Source organism: Coccinella septempunctata, chromosome 2 (assembly GCF_907165205.1).
Source record: "Coccinella septempunctata chromosome 2, icCocSept1.1, whole genome shotgun sequence".
Taxonomy (NCBI): Eukaryota; Metazoa; Arthropoda; class Insecta; order Coleoptera; family Coccinellidae; genus Coccinella; species Coccinella septempunctata.
The window spans coordinates 16,919,869-16,939,826 of NC_058190.1; the positions used below are offsets into that span (position 1 = coordinate 16,919,869).

General features: G+C 33.8%; 5 protein-coding genes across 5 annotated transcripts; 2 read left to right on the forward strand and 3 right to left on the reverse strand.

Annotated features, from left to right (window-relative positions):
- Positions 1–6,829: 6,829 nt before the first annotated feature.
- LOC123307031 lies at positions 6,830–8,482 on the reverse strand. The gene has a single exon (XM_044889233.1). It carries the CDS (start codon positions 8,480–8,482, stop codon positions 6,830–6,832), a length of 1,653 nt encoding a protein of 550 aa, XP_044745168.1.
- A 2,266-nt stretch (positions 8,483–10,748) lies between these two features.
- LOC123307032 lies at positions 10,749–11,789 on the reverse strand. Its single transcript, XM_044889234.1, has one exon. It carries the CDS (start codon positions 11,787–11,789, stop codon positions 10,749–10,751), a length of 1,041 nt encoding a protein of 346 aa, XP_044745169.1.
- Positions 11,790–11,940: 151 nt separating this feature from the next.
- LOC123307923 lies at positions 11,941–14,193 on the reverse strand. The gene is made up of 2 exons (XM_044890422.1): positions 12,366–14,193; positions 11,941–12,308 (listed from the first exon to the last, which is right to left on the reverse strand). Exon 1 carries the CDS (start codon positions 14,058–14,060, stop codon positions 12,570–12,572), a length of 1,491 nt encoding a protein of 496 aa, XP_044746357.1. The 5' UTR covers positions 14,061–14,193; the 3' UTR covers positions 11,941–12,308; positions 12,366–12,569.
- A 196-nt stretch (positions 14,194–14,389) lies between these two features.
- LOC123308032 lies at positions 14,390–16,165 on the forward strand. Its single transcript, XM_044890554.1, has 2 exons — positions 14,390–15,943; positions 16,001–16,165. The coding sequence occupies exon 1, from the start codon at positions 14,684–14,686 to the stop codon at positions 15,737–15,739; it is 1,056 nt and encodes a 351-aa protein (XP_044746489.1). The 5' UTR covers positions 14,390–14,683; the 3' UTR covers positions 15,740–15,943; positions 16,001–16,165.
- Positions 16,166–17,555: 1,390 nt separating this feature from the next.
- Positions 17,556–19,785, forward strand: LOC123307895. Its single transcript, XM_044890376.1, has 2 exons — positions 17,556–18,815; positions 18,873–19,785. Exon 1 carries the CDS (start codon positions 17,556–17,558, stop codon positions 18,609–18,611), a length of 1,056 nt encoding a protein of 351 aa, XP_044746311.1. The 3' UTR covers positions 18,612–18,815; positions 18,873–19,785.
- The last annotated feature ends 173 nt before the right edge of the window (positions 19,786–19,958 follow it).

The following is a 19,958-nucleotide window of genomic DNA, read 5'->3' on the forward strand; positions in this document are numbered from 1 at the left end:
GATCTGCAGCGGATTATCTAAACACTAAATAAATTCTGAAATGTTTCGGATCATAAGGTTAATTGAATAAGTATTTTGTTCGTATCATTTGTTGAACTTCATTATTCTAAATATTCTTCAATGAATGAAAATATAATATCAACACACATAATTTTTTGATTTATTCGTCATCAAATCATTAAATAAATCGTTTTTCGAAAAGTTTCGAGTCTTGGGGCTAATATAATATTGAATTATTTACATCATTATTTGTCGAACTTCAAAGTTCAAAGTTCTGAATGAATTGAAATCTATACTTGACAATATACGAGACAGTTTTCACAAGAGTTTCAATGAAATCTGAAAATTTTCATCATTCTGGAGCATTCTGGACATCAATAATTCTCGAATCATCCATGGCATAAATTCAATTTTATCCAATATAACACGCAAAACGAAATGTTACTCGAACTCATCTTGAGCAATTCTCTCCTGAAAAGCTCGAATCAGGTAGAAAAGTTTGAACCTTTCGTATCAACATTAACACGTGTTTTGCAGTAAACAGATGCCGATTTCATTTTCAACGGGCAATGTAACCAGGGTCGGGGGGATGAACCAGAGTCTCTGGATGAACGTTTCTCACAACAAGAAGAATTTGAATTTTCATATGAGGGTGAGGGCATTTGTTTCAAAATTTTCAGAGTACAAGGAGTATACAGGGTGTTTCACGAGTAAACAGACAAATGAAAACCGTGAATAGAGGGCCTTGCGCTGAGTTCAAAATCACCCCATATACAGGGTATCCCAAAACTAGTGAATCAAACGTCACACCACGATAGAGTAAACCAAATATCATCGAATGACACCAACATTAGTTCAACGAAAACGTACCGTTTCCAAAATAATCAGAATTTTATTAAAATACCTAAAGTTTCCGATTTTCGAACTATTTTTCTTAATAACAGGGCCAGTTTGTGAAAAATGATATCGATTTTAAATTATATTGAACTAAGATTATTGTTTTATCTCCCCTAATTGAAATTATTTTAAGTAGTTAATCGATAACCATAACCTAAGTCTCGACCTAAGTTGATGTTAATTGAAACAATTGTTTTTTCTACATGATTTTTAATACTCAGATTAAACAGGGGTGATAATATGGGAGAAAAACGCTCTCCTTAATCACAAATTTGCCTTGTAATTGAAAAAATAGTTCGAAAATCGGCAACTTTAGGTTAGGTTTCCTCAGAAACCCACAGATTACAGTAATCTGTGCAGAAATCGTACATTTTCGCTCAACTAATGTTGGTGTCATTCGATAGTATTTGATCTACTCTATCGTGGTGTGACGTTTGTTTCGATAGTTTCGGGGCACCCTATATATAGGTTTCTTCAGTGTTTTTTGAAATTTCTCGAATTTCCGTTCGGCTATAACTCCTGAAATTCTCTATCAAGTCGACTGAAAATTTATATTTAGCCTTGAGTTGTTAATTTCATTGAAACAGAGCATTTAAATTCGACAAAAATCAGGACCGGGCTCAGTGAGGCTTTACTTAACCTTAAACTCATAAAAACACCGTGTATGTAGTTTTTTAATAATAATTTAAACTTTTTTGTTATCTGCATTATTATTGTCTCAAAATGAATTGATTTTTGGGTTGCCCTACCTGTTGATCATGTTCTAGAAAAAATTGTTTTGGTCAGACGCCTCTAAGGAATAGAGGACTTCATGAAAAATAGAATTTCTTAATTGATTTTTTTCAAAGAAATGAAATGAATGTGTTCAACAGTTATACCATTTTCGGTCTTCAAAATAGTCATTCACAATGATGAAATGTTTCAAAATTGATAATGCACACAGGGGCGGATGGGCTACCTCGAACCGGCCCGGGAATTTTCTTTCAGACCGGCCCACTTCAAGAACGAAAAAGGTACTTTTAACGTGGGGGTTCAGGGGAGTAGCTAGCATGAGTTGCATGAAAAAGACATTTTGATGAGCAGCCCCTAAAAATGGAACCTAAAAAGCAATTTTCAATTTTTTCTTACAATTCAGAAAACTGTCAAAAATTTGAGCAGACATTTTGTAGGAACGAAAAGGCGATGAAAAAATTGTTCCCATATAATTACAAGGGATATTGAAAAACACCTCCAAAATCGTTTCGCGAGAATTTTTTTTCCTTATTCATATAATTCTTTCAAGAAATTAATCTTTGATTTCCTGCTTTGAGTGAAAGTTTTCACCTAGTTGGCGGATAGCATGCAGGCATTATAAGGAAACACCAAAAAAATTTTTATTGTCTATATAGAACAACTACTCAATTTGATTTTTGTCCGTCTTCCAGTTTCTAAGAAAAAAATCAAACATTTTTTCCATATGCTTTCTTCAGGAAGCTGTATATAAACATGGGCTGCTCAAAAAAAAAAAAATTATATGAAAGTCCCACTATTTTTCAACTATAAATCGACCCTTAAATTAACAACTCCTTTACAATCTGCATTATGTTAGTTTTATATTTATTTCAATCCATTTTCTTCAAAACAACTCTGAGTAAATAGAATCAACGGAAAATCTATCCATGTTGTCTATAGGTATGGTTGAAAAAATGAAAATTTTCAAATTTTCTCACATTTGACATCAAGTATTTTTTGAACCATACACAACATGGATGCATAGTTTCCGAATTTCGATTTCAAATTTCCTCAGGGTAATTTTGAATGAAATTGGTGGAATCTTAAATGAAAAAAAAAGTTCAGAAATAGTATCCCTGTACCATTAATTTCTAAGCCAGTCGACACTGAAGAATTTTTACTAATTTGAAAAATGGTTTTTTAGTTTTTTACCATAATACCTTTCCATGATCATGTTAGATAGTTTTTTCGATATCATATTTTTATATACCTTGAAATATCATCATATTAATTATTCACTTCAAGATTTTGCTAAACGGATAAGGAGCAATCCAGTGACCCATTTACGTAAGACACCCACTGTACCTACATAAATTTTGAAGAAACACACATACATATTATTCAAAACTTGAATAAAATCTATAAACTATTGATATTGCAACTAATTAAAGGGCGATTAAGCTAAACACGCCTTATGTTGCTAGTTTCGTGATGTGGAAAACACAAAAATTTATAATAATGATAATTTTGACTGTAGAAGCAAGAAAATTGAGTTGTAGGAGTTTTTTGTTGAGAAATAAGAATACTTATATAACTCTATAGATCTCAAAGAAGAGACCTATCCTGTCAGAAAATATATATTTTCTCAATAACCTCAACCTTTTTAGGAGATTTTCGTTTTACATAATTGAATTGCAAATACTAAGTTGGCCGACATAGATTTTGTTTTTCCTATAGCAAGCAAGCTTCTGTCAAATAATATTGAATAAAGTAATAAAGTAAAGTTTGCTACTGTGATATTAAAAACAGAGGTTTTATATCACATAACTAAACTTTACTTTCACACCCCGTGTCCCATGGACTGGCAACTTAAAACATTCGTATAAGGCAAGTTCAGCATAATAATCATACAATCACTTGTAGAGTTTTTTGCAACTTCTGTATTTCATTAGGTTTCAAGCCACCCTGTTTATGACAGTTGTTCAGGAAAAATTTATTCTTATCAATATTATTTCCAAAACTTATTGAAACATATATTTATTGGTGGTTTTCCCAACATTCATTTCGAATTGTTTTTCAATATTTGTAAAAAATAAAAATATCGACGTAATATATGTTCCGCCGAAGACAAAAAAATGGTACAAACTGACCAGCCCTCTGGCCCAACAATCGACCCTCCCACCGGGAACTTTCCCGGTTTCCCGGTGGTCCCATCCGCCCCTGAATGCACAAATATGGATGGAAGAACTACGCTATCTTGAAACTAAATATTAAAACTTGATCTTCAGAATTAATCTATTTTTCTATGGACAACTAGTTGTGTGAATGAAAACAAAGAAAGAAATCGCGGGGTGTCAGATCTGGAGATCTAGCAGTCCAATGTTGGGGTCCTACCCTTCAAATGAAATGACCTGAAATACTTATAAATACTTTTTCTGGTGCATGAATATCATCAATGTTTCAATAACAAATTGTAATAAGACCAAATGAGGTGAAAATCAATTCGAAAAATTACTTCAGGTCCACGTTGTCCATAAAAAGCGATTCATTCGGAAGATATCAAGTTATAATTATTATTTTCATGATAGCGTAGTTTTTTATTGCTATTTTTGTTCGTTATCAATAATAAAGCTTATTATCACTGTGAATGATATATCTGAATAACCAGATATGCTAAAATATCAAAAACGAAAAAATTCAGTTGAACATTTTGAATTCCATTTTTAGATTTCCACATCTGATTGGCGATCATATTCATACCATTAATTATTGTGAAGTAAAAGTCAATATGCAGCGCTGTTTTTTCTAGAGGCATTTCACCACCAAATAATTATTCATTAAAAATTATCCACTGAAAAATTCAAAATTATGACGAAAAAAACTACAGTGTGTTTTGCATGAGTTTAAGTTTGAATATGGCCTCAATGAGTCCGGTCCTGTGTTCGTCAACTTTTAATGTTCTGTTTTATTGAAACTTACAAGCTTAAGCGGATAATGAGTTTTTAGCCGAATACAACTGAACTATTTGCAGTTATAGCTGAACGAAAATTCGGGAAATTCGAATAAACTCCTCTGTATATCGGAAACGGAATGCACAAGACACACATATGAGGTGTTTTTGAACTCAGCTCAATGCCCTCTATTCACGGTTTTCGTTTGTCCGTTTACTTGTGAAACAACCTGTGTACTGAAAAATCGCAAAAGACACCTCGAGCAATTAAGAAATGCCATTAAATCGAGGAGTTTCTTTTGATTCGCTATGATGAAAAATGTCAATATCCAGACATTATTATTATTTATATAATAATATCTCGAAAACCAAAGCACTTTTACCAAACGTAAAATATATTTATCTGAACCGCCATAGAGTCCTCTACCCGCAGGATCCATATTATCCATTCATTACGCCACACCCTGTATAATTATTATCATTGAAAATAAACAGACATGAATACGAGCCAGTTGTTTTGTGAGGTGAAGCCCCTCTTGCTTCAAACATCTTTTAATTATTTTGACTACTATTCACGCAAGATGATTTTTGTTGAAGAATTCAATATTCTTGTAATTATCCGTTCATTTCTTCAAGAGATACCCATTCCCTACCACCTTTGATTATTCAACTCAATGCTAACACTGCATCGAATGCATTTCGGGTTGATTTTTTTGAATTCTACAACTGATGTAACGTCTTCAACCTCCAGCCAAAGAAGATAAACAACAGTAATTCTCCTCAAGGTACTGATCACTTGTATTTTCCATATAAATAAATAAATTTGGTATGTCTTCAATCAGTTTGTATAAACGTCAATTATGTTCGTTACATATTTTCGACTCAATATTTTCCGAAGTGATTTGACATTGTGATGAAATACGTAATTACTGAGAGACTCACGTAGAACGGACTACGTAGCACTGATTGAAAACTCAAGAATGTTTCGACAAGCGTCTTAACCCAACATTTTCGTACCATACAGAGTGAAAGGTATCCAATTTCCATGGCCAATCCAGTGCTAAAATGAAAGTGAATGAAGTATAGAAGCTGAAAGTAAAACGTATATCTTTATTGATTCATTCAGGAAAAACATTTATATGGAGTGAATATAATGCCCAAAAATTAGACTACTATTTCATACCAGAACAAATTCGGTAAAATTGTCTTTTGAATTAATCTTATATGTCACGAAAAATTTCATTTTCATGCATCATTCATTTTGGGACCTATATGGTGTTAAACTCCCCTATCGGACGATAGGGACAGAGCGTAGACATAAGCATATTTATTCAAAACTGTCCAAATTCATTTACACCGAGATCACGAACCTTATCAATCAATTATCAGCGTATGAAGTTTATTAATATTATCTAGTATCGTTCTCGAACTATTTACAGGTTTCAATATGTGTGAATGTATCGGAAGAGCAGCTGTATTCTATATATGAGTAGAATTCGAGCTGTCTTACTTTCTGTCCTCCTAAAATCTGACAACGTTGCGGGAGGTGAGAGAGCACTACTAATAAGAAATATATGCGGAGGTAGTAAGGTCTGATTCGTTTGAAGAAAAATTTTTCGATAAAAATCTTTTCCCCTCTTTAGGTACCCCTGCTATTTACCTTCCCCTCTACATATATAAACAAAAATTATTCCAATTATATTACTCCTTCACCCGGAGGTCAGGTCGCCCAATGAACTTAACGGAGGTAACAACGCACTACGGGTTCATATATATATATATATATATATATATATATAAATATATATTATATTATATATATATATATTATATATATATATATATATATATATATATATATATATATATATATATATATATATATATATATATATATATATATATACTGCTAGGTTAAGGGTGTAGTGACTCAGGTATCTGATGTAATAAATGTGAACTCTTTTTTCTTTACCGAGCTTTCGCAATTAATTTATTGCATCCTCAGGGTTTCTAAAAATACAGATATACAATAGTTAAATTGACAAACATAAAGGAGTCGGTTCTCACCGAAAACGAGATTTTTTTAATAAAACACATTGAGAATTTCGTCCAACGAAACATACAAGGTCGCGTACAGGAATGTCTTTGACACACACATACAAAAGTAACATCCAAATATCCAATATTTCACTGTGATGTACTATGATTAATTATTTGTTTTTCATGTTAAAATATAACGATGACAAGTTGAGTCGACGTGTCACTATCCTGTCACTCATCCAATGGACCGTCATAGAATTCATTTTCTTTTTCTTTTTCAAGTAAATAGCTGTAAATATTGCTGAGTTTTTGTATGTCCGATTTCTTGTTTATAGTGTATTCACCCTTTTTGATTTCTATCATTTCATGTATTAATCTTTTGTGATAATTTTTTTCTATTTTGAGTATTTTTACGTTTTCAAGATCAATTTGATGGTCCAAGTTATTAGCATGTATTGCCAGTGCACATCGATCCTTGTTTCTTCTGATGTCTGATCTGTGCAGGGATATTCTGCTTTTAACCCATTGGGATGTCTGGCCAACATACACACCCCGACAATCCCGACAGCCCAGCTGATAGACCACATTGCTCTTTAATTCTGTTGGTATTGGATCCTTGAGAGTGCTATATAGTGATTTCACTGTTTTTTTATTGTATGTTGTCAGAAGTACCTTTTCGTCTTTGAAAATAGATTTTATCTTGGAAGTCAGTTCTTTAATATTAGGGAGGGATGCATAAAGCTTCTCTTCTGTATCCTTTTGTTCTTGCTGTTGTACATCAGGCTGGGGTGTTGTCTCCGACGCATATATAAGTTTATTTAACAAAACAGCTGGATATGAATTTTGCCTTAGGATCTCGAATAATGTTTTCAATGCATTTTGTTTGAAGGTTTCATGGCATATTTTGATGATTCTCTCTTTCATTCCCTTAATAAAATTGATTTTTATATTCATATTATGGTCAGAGTGATAATTTATAAACTTGTTTGCTGAGGTATTTTTTCTATACCAATTTAACTTAATGATATTGTTCTGTCGGTGTACTTTTGTGTCGAGAAAAGGAACTCCTTGCTCCTGATCTTCCATCTCAATAGTAAACTGCAGGTCTTTACAGTAGGAGTTGAAGCATCTCATTGTGTCTTCAATCTGATCTTCAGGCAAGGCCAAGACAATGTCATCGACGAATTTTTTGATAAAGGGTATTCTGAACTTCAGTTTACTTATGCTGTTATCAAGTAGATCATCCATAACGTATAATGCTAGAATAGGACTGATTTCTGACCCCATCGCACAGCCAAATATTTGCTGGTAGAATTTTCCACGAAACGTACAGTAGTTGTTTTCGAGTATGAACAGTGTAATTTCCAGGAAGAGTTCCTTATCAATGTTTGCATGTTCCTGAATTTGTTCCCACTTTTTTTCTAGGATTTTGATGATATTATTTTTATCTAGGTTTCCAAATAAGTTAACTACATCGAATGATGCTATTTTATGGTTGTTGGGAAGTTGGAAATCATTAATTTGGTTAGCGAAGTCAAATGTGTCCTTTATATAATAGTCATTGTTTGGGTTGTATGCTGACTTTAGAATGTCTGCCACAAATTTTGCTAGTTTTGACGTGGGACTATTTACACTTGATATAATGGGTCTCAACGGGTTGTCAGGCTTGTGTACCTTCGGGTTTCCATATATTCTCGGGCATGTGGAGTTATATGTTTTCATTTGCTTAGCTTGCTGATCACTGATGTATCCTCTTTCACACAATGTGGTTATAAATTTATTACATTTATTTTGAATAGTTTGGGTTGGATCTTTGGGCACCTCCCTAAATTCTTTTGAATCTAGTATAGACTGTATTTTTCTTTCATATTCACTCTTATTCATTATCACAGTTACACTCCTCCTTTATCACTGTCCAATACTATTAGGTCATCGTTGTCCTTCAAGAATTTCTTCGCATCTTTGTACCATTTTTGTATTGAGGAGCTCCTGTTGTTGTTTCCATGGGTGAAATTAGTGATCGTATTCGTCGCTTGTGCTCTGAGTACATCTCTTCTGTCTTCAGTCACTCCTAGTAGAACATATTCTAAGTCAGCTATAAGACTATCCACTTTTATGTCTTTTTTCGTAGTTGGTATACTGAATTTAGATCCGAGTGATAAAATATTTCGTACTGTTTCTGGAAGGGTTTTATTCGACAAGTTCTTCAGCCATTTTTCTTGAATATCTATCTGATTTCGTTTTTTTCTACACAGATCATCGATCTTCTTCAAATTTTCACGTTTGATCTTGTGAAAATTCTTATTATAGGCAATGTGCATCCTATAGCTATACTCTGTTATTACTTGTTCAGGTAGGTGCTGCAGAGTATCCCGAATTTTCTTAATGTTATTCTCCAGCCGGGTTATTTTGTAGTTCACTTGAATGATCTCTAAATTAATTATTTTTCTGATCGTTTTGTCGTTGAAATCCTTAATTTTGTTGTTTAATCTTCTATTACCATAATCGAACAAACCCATCACATTTTTCATATTCGACACAATGTGTCCTGGTACCAAATCCTGCCTTTTACATTCAAGTAAAAATATTCTCCTGTTTCGAGCTGCTGCTAACTTGTTGTTGCTAGAACTCCATATCTTCAATTGTTTTGTTGTTTCGGGTCCATATCTGTCGCTGATACCATTATAAAATCCCATTATTATTAAGTTAACAGAACTAAGAGCCTTTTCTTTTTAATACTGCTAGGTTAAGGGTGTAGTGACTCAGGTATCTGATGTAATAAATGTGAACTCTTTTTTCTTTACCGAGCTTTCGCAATTAATTTATTGCATCCTCAGGGTTTCTAAAAATACAGATATACAATAGTTAAATTGACAAACATAAAGGAGTCGGTTCTCACCGAAAACGAGATTTTTTTAATAAAACACATTGAGAATTTCGTCCAACGAAACATACAAGGTCGCGTACAGGAATGTCTTTGACACACACATACAAAAGTAACATCCAAATATCCAATATTTCACTGTGATGTACTATGATTAATTATTTGTTTTTCATGTTAAAATATAACGATGACAAGTTGAGTCGACGTGTCACTATCCTGTCACTCATCCAATGGACCGTCATAGAATTCATTTTCTTTTTCTTTTTCAAGTAAATAGCTGTAAATATTGCTGAGTTTTTGTATGTCCGATTTCTTGTTTATAGTGTATTCACCCTTTTTGATTTCTATCATTTCATGTATTAATCTTTTGTGATAATTTTTTTCTATTTTGAGTATTTTTACGTTTTCAAGATCAATTTGATGGTCCAAGTTATTAGCATGTATTGCCAGTGCACATCGATCCTTGTTTCTTCTGATGTCTGATCTGTGCAGGGATATTCTGCTTTTAACCCATTGGGATGTCTGGCCAACATACACACCCCGACAATCCCGACAGCCCAGCTGATAGACCACATTGCTCTTTAATTCTGTTGGTATTGGATCCTTGAGAGTGCTATATAGTGATTTCACTGTTTTTTTATTGTATGTTGTCAGAAGTACCTTTTCGTCTTTGAAAATAGATTTTATCTTGGAAGTCAGTTCTTTAATATTAGGGAGGGATGCATAAAGCTTCTCTTCTGTGTCCTTTTGTTCTTGCTGTTGTACATCAGGCTGGGGTGTTGTCTCCGACGCATATATAAGTTTATTTAACAAAACAGCTGGATATGAATTTTGCCTTAGGATCTCGAATAATGTTTTCAATGCATTTTGTTTGAAGGTTTCATGGCATATTTTGATGATTCTCTCTTTCATTCCCTTAATAAAATTGATTTTTATATTCATATTATGGTCAGAGTGATAATTTATAAACTTGTTTGCTGAGGTATTTTTTCTATACCAATTTAACTTAATGATATTGTTCTGTCGGTGTACTTTTGTGTCGAGAAAAGGAACTCCTTGCTCCTGATCTTCCATCTCAATAGTAAACTGCAGGTCTTTACAGTAGGAGTTGAAGCATCTCATTGTGTCTTCAATCTGATCTTCAGGCAAGGCCAAGACAATGTCATCGACGAATTTTTTGATAAAGGGTATTCTGAACTTCAGTTTACTTATGCTGTTATCAAGTAGATCATCCATAACGTATAATGCTAGAATAGGACTGATTTCTCACCCCATCGCACAGCCAAATACTTGCTGGTAGAATTTTCCACGAAACGTACAGTAGTTGTTTTCGAGTATGAACAGTGTAATTTCCAGGAAGAGTTCCTTATCAATGTTTGCATGTTCCTGAATTTGTTCCCACTTTTTTTCTAGGATTTTGATGATATTATTTTTATCTAGGTTTCCAAATAAGTTAACTACATCGAATGATGCTATTTTATGGTTGTTGGGAAGTTGGAAATCATTAATTTGGTTAGCGAAGTCAAATGGGTCCATTATATAATAGTCATTGTTTGGGTTGTATGCTGACTTTAGAATGTCTGCCACAAATTTTGCTAGTTTTGACGTGGGACTATTTACACTTGATATAATGGGTCTCAACGGGTTGTCAGGCTTGTGTACCTTCGGGTTTCCATATATTCTCGGGCATGTGGAGTTATATGTTTTCATTTGCTTAGCTTGCTGATCACTGATGTATCCTCTTTCACACAATGTGGTTATAAATTTATTACATTTATTTTGAATAGTTTGGGTTGGATCTTTGGGCACCTCCCTAAATTCTTTTGAATCTAGTATAGACTGTATTTTTCTTTCATATTCACTCTTATTCATTATCACAGTTACTCCTCCTTTATCACTGTCCAATACTATTAGGTCATCGTTGTCCTTCAAGAATTTCTTCGCATCTTTGTACCATTTTTGTATTGAGGAGCTCCTGTTGTTGTTTCCATGGGTGAAGTTAGTGATCGTATTCGTCGCTTGTGCTCTGAGTACATCTCTTCTGTCTTCAGTCACTCCTAGTAGAACATATTCTAAGTCAGCTATAAGACTATCCACTTTTATGTCTTTTTTCGTAGTTGGTATACTGAATTTAGATCCGAGTGATAAAATATTTCGTACTGTTTCTGGAAGGGTTTTATTCGACAAGTTCTTCAGCCATTTTTCTTGAATATCTATCTGATTTCGTTTTTTTCTACACAGATCATCGATCTTCTTCAAATTTTCACGTTTGATCTTGTGAAAATTCTTATTATAGGCAATGTGCATCCTATAGCTATACTCTGTTATTATTTGTTCAGGTAGGTGCTGCAGAGTATCCCGAATTTTCTTAATGTTATTCTCCAGCCGGGTTATCTTGTAGTTCACGAATGATCTCTAAATTAATTATTTTTCTGATCGTTTTGTCGTTGAAATCCTTAATTTTGTTGTTTAATCTTCTATTACCATAATCGAACAAACCCATCACATTTTTCATATTCGACACAATGTGTCCTGGTACCAAATCCTGCCTTTTACATTCAAGTAAAAATATTCTCCTGTTTCGAGCTGCTGCTAACTTGTTGTTGCTAGAACTCCATATCTTCAATTGTTTTGTTGTTTCGGGTCCATATCTGTCGCTGATACCATTATAAAATCCCATTATTATTAAGTTAACAGAACTAAGAGCCTTTTCTTTTTAATACTGCTAGGTTAAGGGTGTAGTGACTCAGGTATCTGATGTAATAAATGTGAACTCTTTTTTCTTTACCGAGCTTTCGCAATTAATTTATTGCATCCTCAGGGTTTCTAAAAATACAGATATACAATAGTTAAATTGACAAACATAAAGGAGTCGGTTCTCACCGAAAACGAGATTTTTTTAATAAAACACATTGAGAATTTCGTCCAACGAAACATACAAGGTCGCGTACAGGAATGTCTTTGACACACACATACAAAAGTAACATCCAAATATCCAATATTTCACTGTGATGTACTATGATTAATTATTTGTTTTTCATGTTAAAATATAACGATGACAAGTTGAGTCGACGTGTCACTATCCTGTCACTCATCCAATGGACCGTCATAGAATTCATTTTCTTTTTCTTTTTCAAGTAAATAGCTGTAAATATTGCTGAGTTTTTGTATGTCCGATTTCTTGTTTATAGTGTATTCACCCTTTTTGATTTCTATCATTTCATGTATTAATCTTTTGTGATAATTTTTTTCTATTTTGAGTATTTTTACGTTTTCAAGATCAATTTGATGGTCCAAGTTATTAGCATGTATTGCCAGTGCACATCGATCCTTGTTTCTTCTGATGTCTGATCTGTGCAGGGATATTCTGCTTTTAACCCATTGGGATGTCTGGCCAACATACACACCCCGACAATCCCGACAGCCCAGCTGATAGACCACATTGCTCTTTAATTCTGTTGGTATTGGATCCTTGAGAGTGCTATATAGTGATTTCACTGTTTTTTTATTGTATGTTGTCAGAAGTACCTTTTCGTCTTTGAAAATAGATTTTATCTTGGAAGTCAGTTCTTTAATATTAGGGAGGGATGCATAAAGCTTCTCTTCTGTGTCCTTTTGTTCTTGCTGTTGTACATCAGGCTGGGGTGTTGTCTCCGACGCATATATAAGTTTATTTAACAAAACAGCTGGATATGAATTTTGCCTTAGGATCTCGAATAATGTTTTCAATGCATTTTGTTTGAAGGTTTCATGGCATATTTTGATGATTCTCTCTTTCATTCCCTTAATAAAATTGATTTTTATATTCATATTATGGTCAGAGTGATAATTTATAAACTTGTTTGCTGAGGTATTTTTTCTATACCAATTTAACTTAATGATATTGTTCTGTCGGTGTACTTTTGTGTCGAGAAAAGGAACTCCTTGCTCCTGATCTTCCATCTCAATAGTAAACTGCAGGTCTTTACAGTAGGAGTTGAAGCATCTCATTGTGTCTTCAATCTGATCTTCAGGCAAGGCCAAGACAATGTCATCGACGAATTTTTTGATAAAGGGTATTCTGAACTTCAGTTTACTTATGCTGTTATCAAGTAGATCATCCATAACGTATAATGCTAGAATAGGACTGATTTCTGACCCCATCGCACAGCCAAATATTTGCTGGTAGAATTTTCCACGAAACGTACAGTAGTTGTTTTCGAGTATGAACAGTGTAATTTCCAGGAAGAGTTCCTTATCAATGTTTGCATGTTCCTGAATTTGTTCCCACTTTTTTTCTAGGATTTTGATGATATTATTTTTATCTAGGTTTCCAAATAAGTTAACTACATCGAATGATGCTATTTTATGGTTGTTGGGAAGTTGGAAATCATTAATTTGGTTAGCGAAGTCAAATGTGTCCTTTATATAATAGTCATTGTTTGGGTTGTATGCTGACTTTAGAATGTCTGCCACAAATTTTGCTAGTTTTGACGTGGGACTATTTACACTTGATATAATGGGTCTCAACGGGTTGTCAGGCTTGTGTACCTTCGGGTTTCCATATATTCTCGGGCATGTGGAGTTATATGTTTTCATTTGCTTAGCTTGCTGATCACTGATGTATCCTCTTTCACACAATGTGGTTATAAATTTATTACATTTATTTTGAATAGTTTGGGTTGGATCTTTGGGCACCTCCCTAAATTCTTTTGAATCTAGTATAGACTGTATTTTTCTTTCATATTCACTCTTTTATTATTCACTCTCATTTGCTTATTAAGCAAATGAAAACATATAACTCCACATGCCCGAGAATATATGGAAACCCGAAGGTACACAAGCCTGACAACCCGTGGAGACCCATTATATCAAGTGTAAATAGTCCCACGTCAAAACTAGCAAAATTTGTGGCAGACATTCTAAAGTCAGCATACAACCCAAACAATGACTATTATATAAAGGACACATTTGACTTCGCTAACCAAATTAATGATTTCCAACTTCCCAACAACCATAAAATAGCATCATTCGATGTAGTTAACTTATTTGGAAACCTAGATAAAAATAATATCATCAAAATCCTAGAAAAAAAGTGGGAACAAATTCAGGAACATGCAAACATTGATAAGGAACTCTTCCTGGAAATTACACTGTTCATACTCGAAAACAACTACTGTACGTTTCGTGGAAAATTCTACCAGCAAATATTTGGCTGTGCGATGGGGTCAGAAATCAGTCCTATTCTAGCATTATACGTTATGGATGATCTACTTGATAACAGCATAAGTAAACTGAAGTTCAGAATACCCTTTATCAAAAAATTCGTCGATGACATTGTCTTGGCCTTGCCTGAAGATCAGATTGAAGACACAATGAGATGCTTCAACTCCTACTGTAAAGACCTGCAGTTTACTATTGAGATGGAAGATCAGGAGCAAGGAGTTCCTTTTCTCGACACAAAAGTACACCGACAGAACAATATCATTAAGTTAAATTGGTATAGAAAAAATACCTCAGCAAACAAGTTTATAAATTATCACTCTGACCATAATATGAATATAAAAATCAATTTTATTAAGGGAATGAAAGAGAGAATCATCAAAATATGCCATGAAACCTTCAAACAAAATGCATTGAAAACATTATTCGAGATCCTAAGGCAAAATTCATATCCAGCTGTTTTGTTAAATAAACTTATATATGCGTCGGAGACAACACCCCAGCCTGATGTACAACAGCAAGAACAAAAGGACACAGAAGAGAAGCTTTATGCATCCCTCCCTAATATTAAAGAACTGACTTCCAAGATAAAATCTATTTTCAAAGACGAAAAGGTACTTCTGACAACATACAATAAAAAAACAGTGAAATCACTATATAGCACTCTCAAGGATCCAATACCAACAGAATTAAAGAGCAATGTGGTCTATCAGCTGGGCTGTCGGGATTGTCGGGGTGTGTATGTTGGCCAGACATCCCAATGGGTTAAAAGCAGAATATCCCTGCACAGATCAGACATCAGAAGAAACAAGGATCGATGTGCACTGGCAATACATGCTAATAACTTGGACCATCAAATTGATCTTGAAAACGTAAAAATACTCAAAATAGAAAAAAATTATCACAAAAGATTAATACATGAAATGATAGAAATCAAAAAGGGTGAATACACTATAAACAAGAAATCGGACATACAAAAACTCAGCAATATTTACAGCTATTTACTTGAAAAAGAAAAAGAAAATGAATTCTATGACGGTCCATTGGATGAGTGACAGGATAGTGACACGTCGACTCAACTTGTCATCGTTATATTTTAACATGAAAAACAAATAATTAATCATAGTACATCACAGTGAAATATTGGATATTTGGATGTTACTTTTGTATGTGTGTGTCAAAGACATTCCTGTACGCGACCTTGTATGTTTCGTTGGACGAAATTCTCAATGTGTTTTATTAAAAAAATCTCGTTTTCGGTGAGAACCGACTCCTTTATGTTTGTCAATTTAACTATTGTATATCTGTATTTTTAGAAACCCTGAGGATGCAATAAATTAATTGCGAAAGCTCGGTAAAGAAAAAAGAGTTCACATTTATTACATCAGATACCTGAGTCACTACACCCTTAACCTAGCAGTATTAAAAAGAAAAGGCTCTTAGTTCTGTTAACTTAATAATAATGGGATTTTATAATGGTATCAGCGACAGAAATGGACCCGAAACAACAAAACAATTGAAGATATGGAGTTCTAGCAACAACAAGTTAGCAGCAGCTCGAAACAGGAGAATATTTTTACTTGAATGTAAAAGGCAGGATTTGGTACCAGGACACATTGTGTCGAATATGAAAAATGTGATGGGTTTGTTCGATTATGGTAATAGAAGATTAAACAACAAAATTAAGGATTTCAACGACAAAACGATCAGAAAAATAATTAATTTAGAGATCATTCAAGTGAACTACAAAATAACCCGGCTGGAGAATAACATTAAGAAAATTCGGGCTACTCTGCAGCACCTACCTGAACAAATAATAACAGAGTATAGCTATAGGATGCACATTGCCTATAATAAGAATTTTCACAAGATCAAACGTGAAAATTTGAAGGAGATCGATGATCTGTGTAGAAAAAAACGAAATCAGATAGATATTCAAGAAAAATGGCTGAAGAACTTGTCGAATAAAACCCTTCCAGAAACAGTACGAAATATTTTATCACTCGGATCTAAATTCAGTATACCAACTACGAAAAAAGACATAAAAGTGGATAGTCTTATAGCTGACTTAGAATATGTTCTACTAGGAGTGACTGAAGACAGAAGAGATGTACTCAGAGCACAAGCGACGAATACGATCACTAACTTCACCCATGAAAACAACAACAGGAGCTCCTCAATACAAAAATGGTACAAAGATGCGAAGAAATTCTTGAAGGACAACGATGACCTAATAGTATTGGACAGTGATAAAGGAGGAGTGTAACTGTGATAATGAATAAGAGTGAATATGAAAGAAAAATACAGTCTATACTAGATTCAAAAGAATTTAGGGAGGTGCCCAAAGATCCAACCCAAACTATTCAAAATGAATGTAATAAATTTATAACCACATTGTGTGAAAGAGGATACATCAGTGATCAGCAAGCTAAGCAAATGAAAACATATAACTCCACATGCCCGAGAATATATGGAAACCCGAAGGTACAGAAGCCTGACAACCCGTTGAGACCCATTATATCAAGTGTAAATAGTCCCACGTCAAAACTAGCAAAATTTGTGGCAGACATTCTAAAGTCAGCATACAACCCAAACAATGACTATTATATAAAGGACACATTTGACTTCGCTAACCAAATTAATGATTTCCAACTTCCCAACAACCATAAAATGGCATCATTCGATGTAGTTAACTTATTTGGAAACCTAGATAAAAATAATATCATCAAAATCCTAGAAAAAAAGTGGGAACAAATTCAGGAACATGCAAACATTGATAAGGAACTCTTCCTGGAAATTACACTGTTCATACTCGAAAACAACTACTGTACGTTTCGTGGAAAATTCTACCAGCAAATATTTGGCTGTGCGATGGGGTCAGAAATCAGTCCTATTCTAGCATTATACGTTATGGATGATCTACTTGATAACAGCATAAGTAAACTGAAGTTCAGAATACCCTTTATCAAAAAATTCGTCGATGACATTGTCTTGGCCTTGCCTGAAGATCAGATTGAAGACACAATGAGATGCTTCAACTCCTACTGTAAAGACCTGCAGTTTACTATTGAGATGGAAGATCAGGAGCAAGGAGTTCCTTTTCTCGACACAAAAGTACACCGACAGAACAATATCATTAAGTTAAATTGGTATAGAAAAAATACCTCAGCAAACAAGTTTATAAATTATCACTCTGACCATAATATGAATATAAAAATCAATTTTATTAAGGGAATGAAAGAGAGAATCATCAAAATATGCCATGAAACCTTCAAACAAAATGCATTGAAAACATTATTCGAGATCCTAAGGCAAAATTCATATCCAGCTGTTTTGTTAAATAAACTTATATATGCGTCGGAGACAACACCCCAGCCTGATGTACAACAGCAAGAACAAAAGGACACAGAAGAGAAGCTTTATGCATCCCTCCCTAATATTAAAGAACTGACTTCCAAGATAAAATCTATTTTCAAAGACGAAAAGGTACTTCTGACAACATACAATAAAAAAACAGTGAAATCACTATATAGCACTCTCAAGGATCCAATACCAACAGAATTAAAGAGCAATGTGGTCTATCAGCTGGGCTGTCGGGATTGTCGGGGTGTGTATGTTGGCCAGACATCCCAATGGGTTAAAAGCAGAATATCCCTGCACAGATCAGACATCAGAAGAAACAAGGATCGATGTGCACTGGCAATACATGCTAATAACTTGGACCATCAAATTGATCTTGAAAACGTAAAAATACTCAAAATAGAAAAAAATTATCACAAAAGATTAATACATGAAATGATAGAAATCAAAAAGGGTGAATACACTATAAACAAGAAATCGGACATACAAAAACTCAGCAATATTTACAGCTATTTACTTGAAAAAGAAAAAGAAAATGAATTCTATGACGGTCCATTGGATGAGTGACAGGATAGTGACACGTCGACTCAACTTGTCATCGTTATATTTTAACATGAAAAACAAATAATTAATCATAGTACATCACAGTGAAATATTGGATATTTGGATGTTACTTTTGTATGTGTGTGTCAAAGACATTCCTGTACGCGACCTTGTATGTTTCGTTGGACGAAATTCTCAATGTGTTTTATTAAAAAAATCTCGTTTTCGGTGAGAACCGACTCCTTTATGTTTGTCAATTTAACTATTGTATATCTGTATTTTTAGAAACCCTGAGGATGCAATAAATTAATTGCGAAAGCTCGGTAAAGAAAAAAGAGTTCACATTTATTACATCAGATACCTGAGTCACTACACCCTTAACCTAGCAGTATTAAAAAGAAAAGGCTCTTAGTTCTGTTAACTTAATAATAATGGGATTTTATAATGGTATCAGCGACAGATATGGACCCGAAACAACAAAACAATTGAAGATATGGAGTTCTAGCAACAACAAGTTAGCAGCAGCTCGAAACAGGAGAATATTTTTACTTGAATGTAAAAGGCAGGATTTGGTACCAGGACACATTGTGTCGAATATGAAAAATGTGATGGGTTTGTTCGATTATGGTAATAGAAGATTAAACAACAAAATTAAGGATTTCAACGACAAAACGATCAGAAAAATAATTAATTTAGAGATCATTCAAGTGAACTACAAAATAACCCGGCTGGAGAATAACATTAAGAAAATTCGGGATACTCTGCAGCACCTACCTGAACAAATAATAACAGAGTATAGCTATAGGATGCACATTGCCTATAATAAGAATTTTCACAAGATCAAACGTGAAAATTTGAAGAAGATCGATGATCTGTGTAGAAAAAAACGAAATCAGATAGATATTCAAGAAAAATGGCTGAAGAACTTGTCGAATAAAACCCTTCCAGAAACAGTACGAAATATTTTATCACTCGGATCTAAATTCAGTATACCAACTACGAAAAAAGACATAAAAGTGGATAGTCTTATAGCTGACTTAGAATATGTTCTACTAGGAGTGACTGAAGACAGAAGAGATGTACTCAGAGCACAAGCGACGAATACGATCACTAACTTCACCCATGGAAACAACAACAGGAGCTCCTCAATACAAAAATGGTACAAAGATGCGAAGAAATTCTTGAAGGACAACGATGACCTAATAGTATTGGACAGTGATAAAGGAGGAGTGTAACTGTGATAATGAATAAGAGTGAATATGAAAGAAAAATACAGTCTATACTAGATTCAAAAGAATTTAGGGAGGTGCCCAAAGATCCAACCAAAACTATTCAAAATAAATGTAATAAATTTATAACCACATTGTGTGA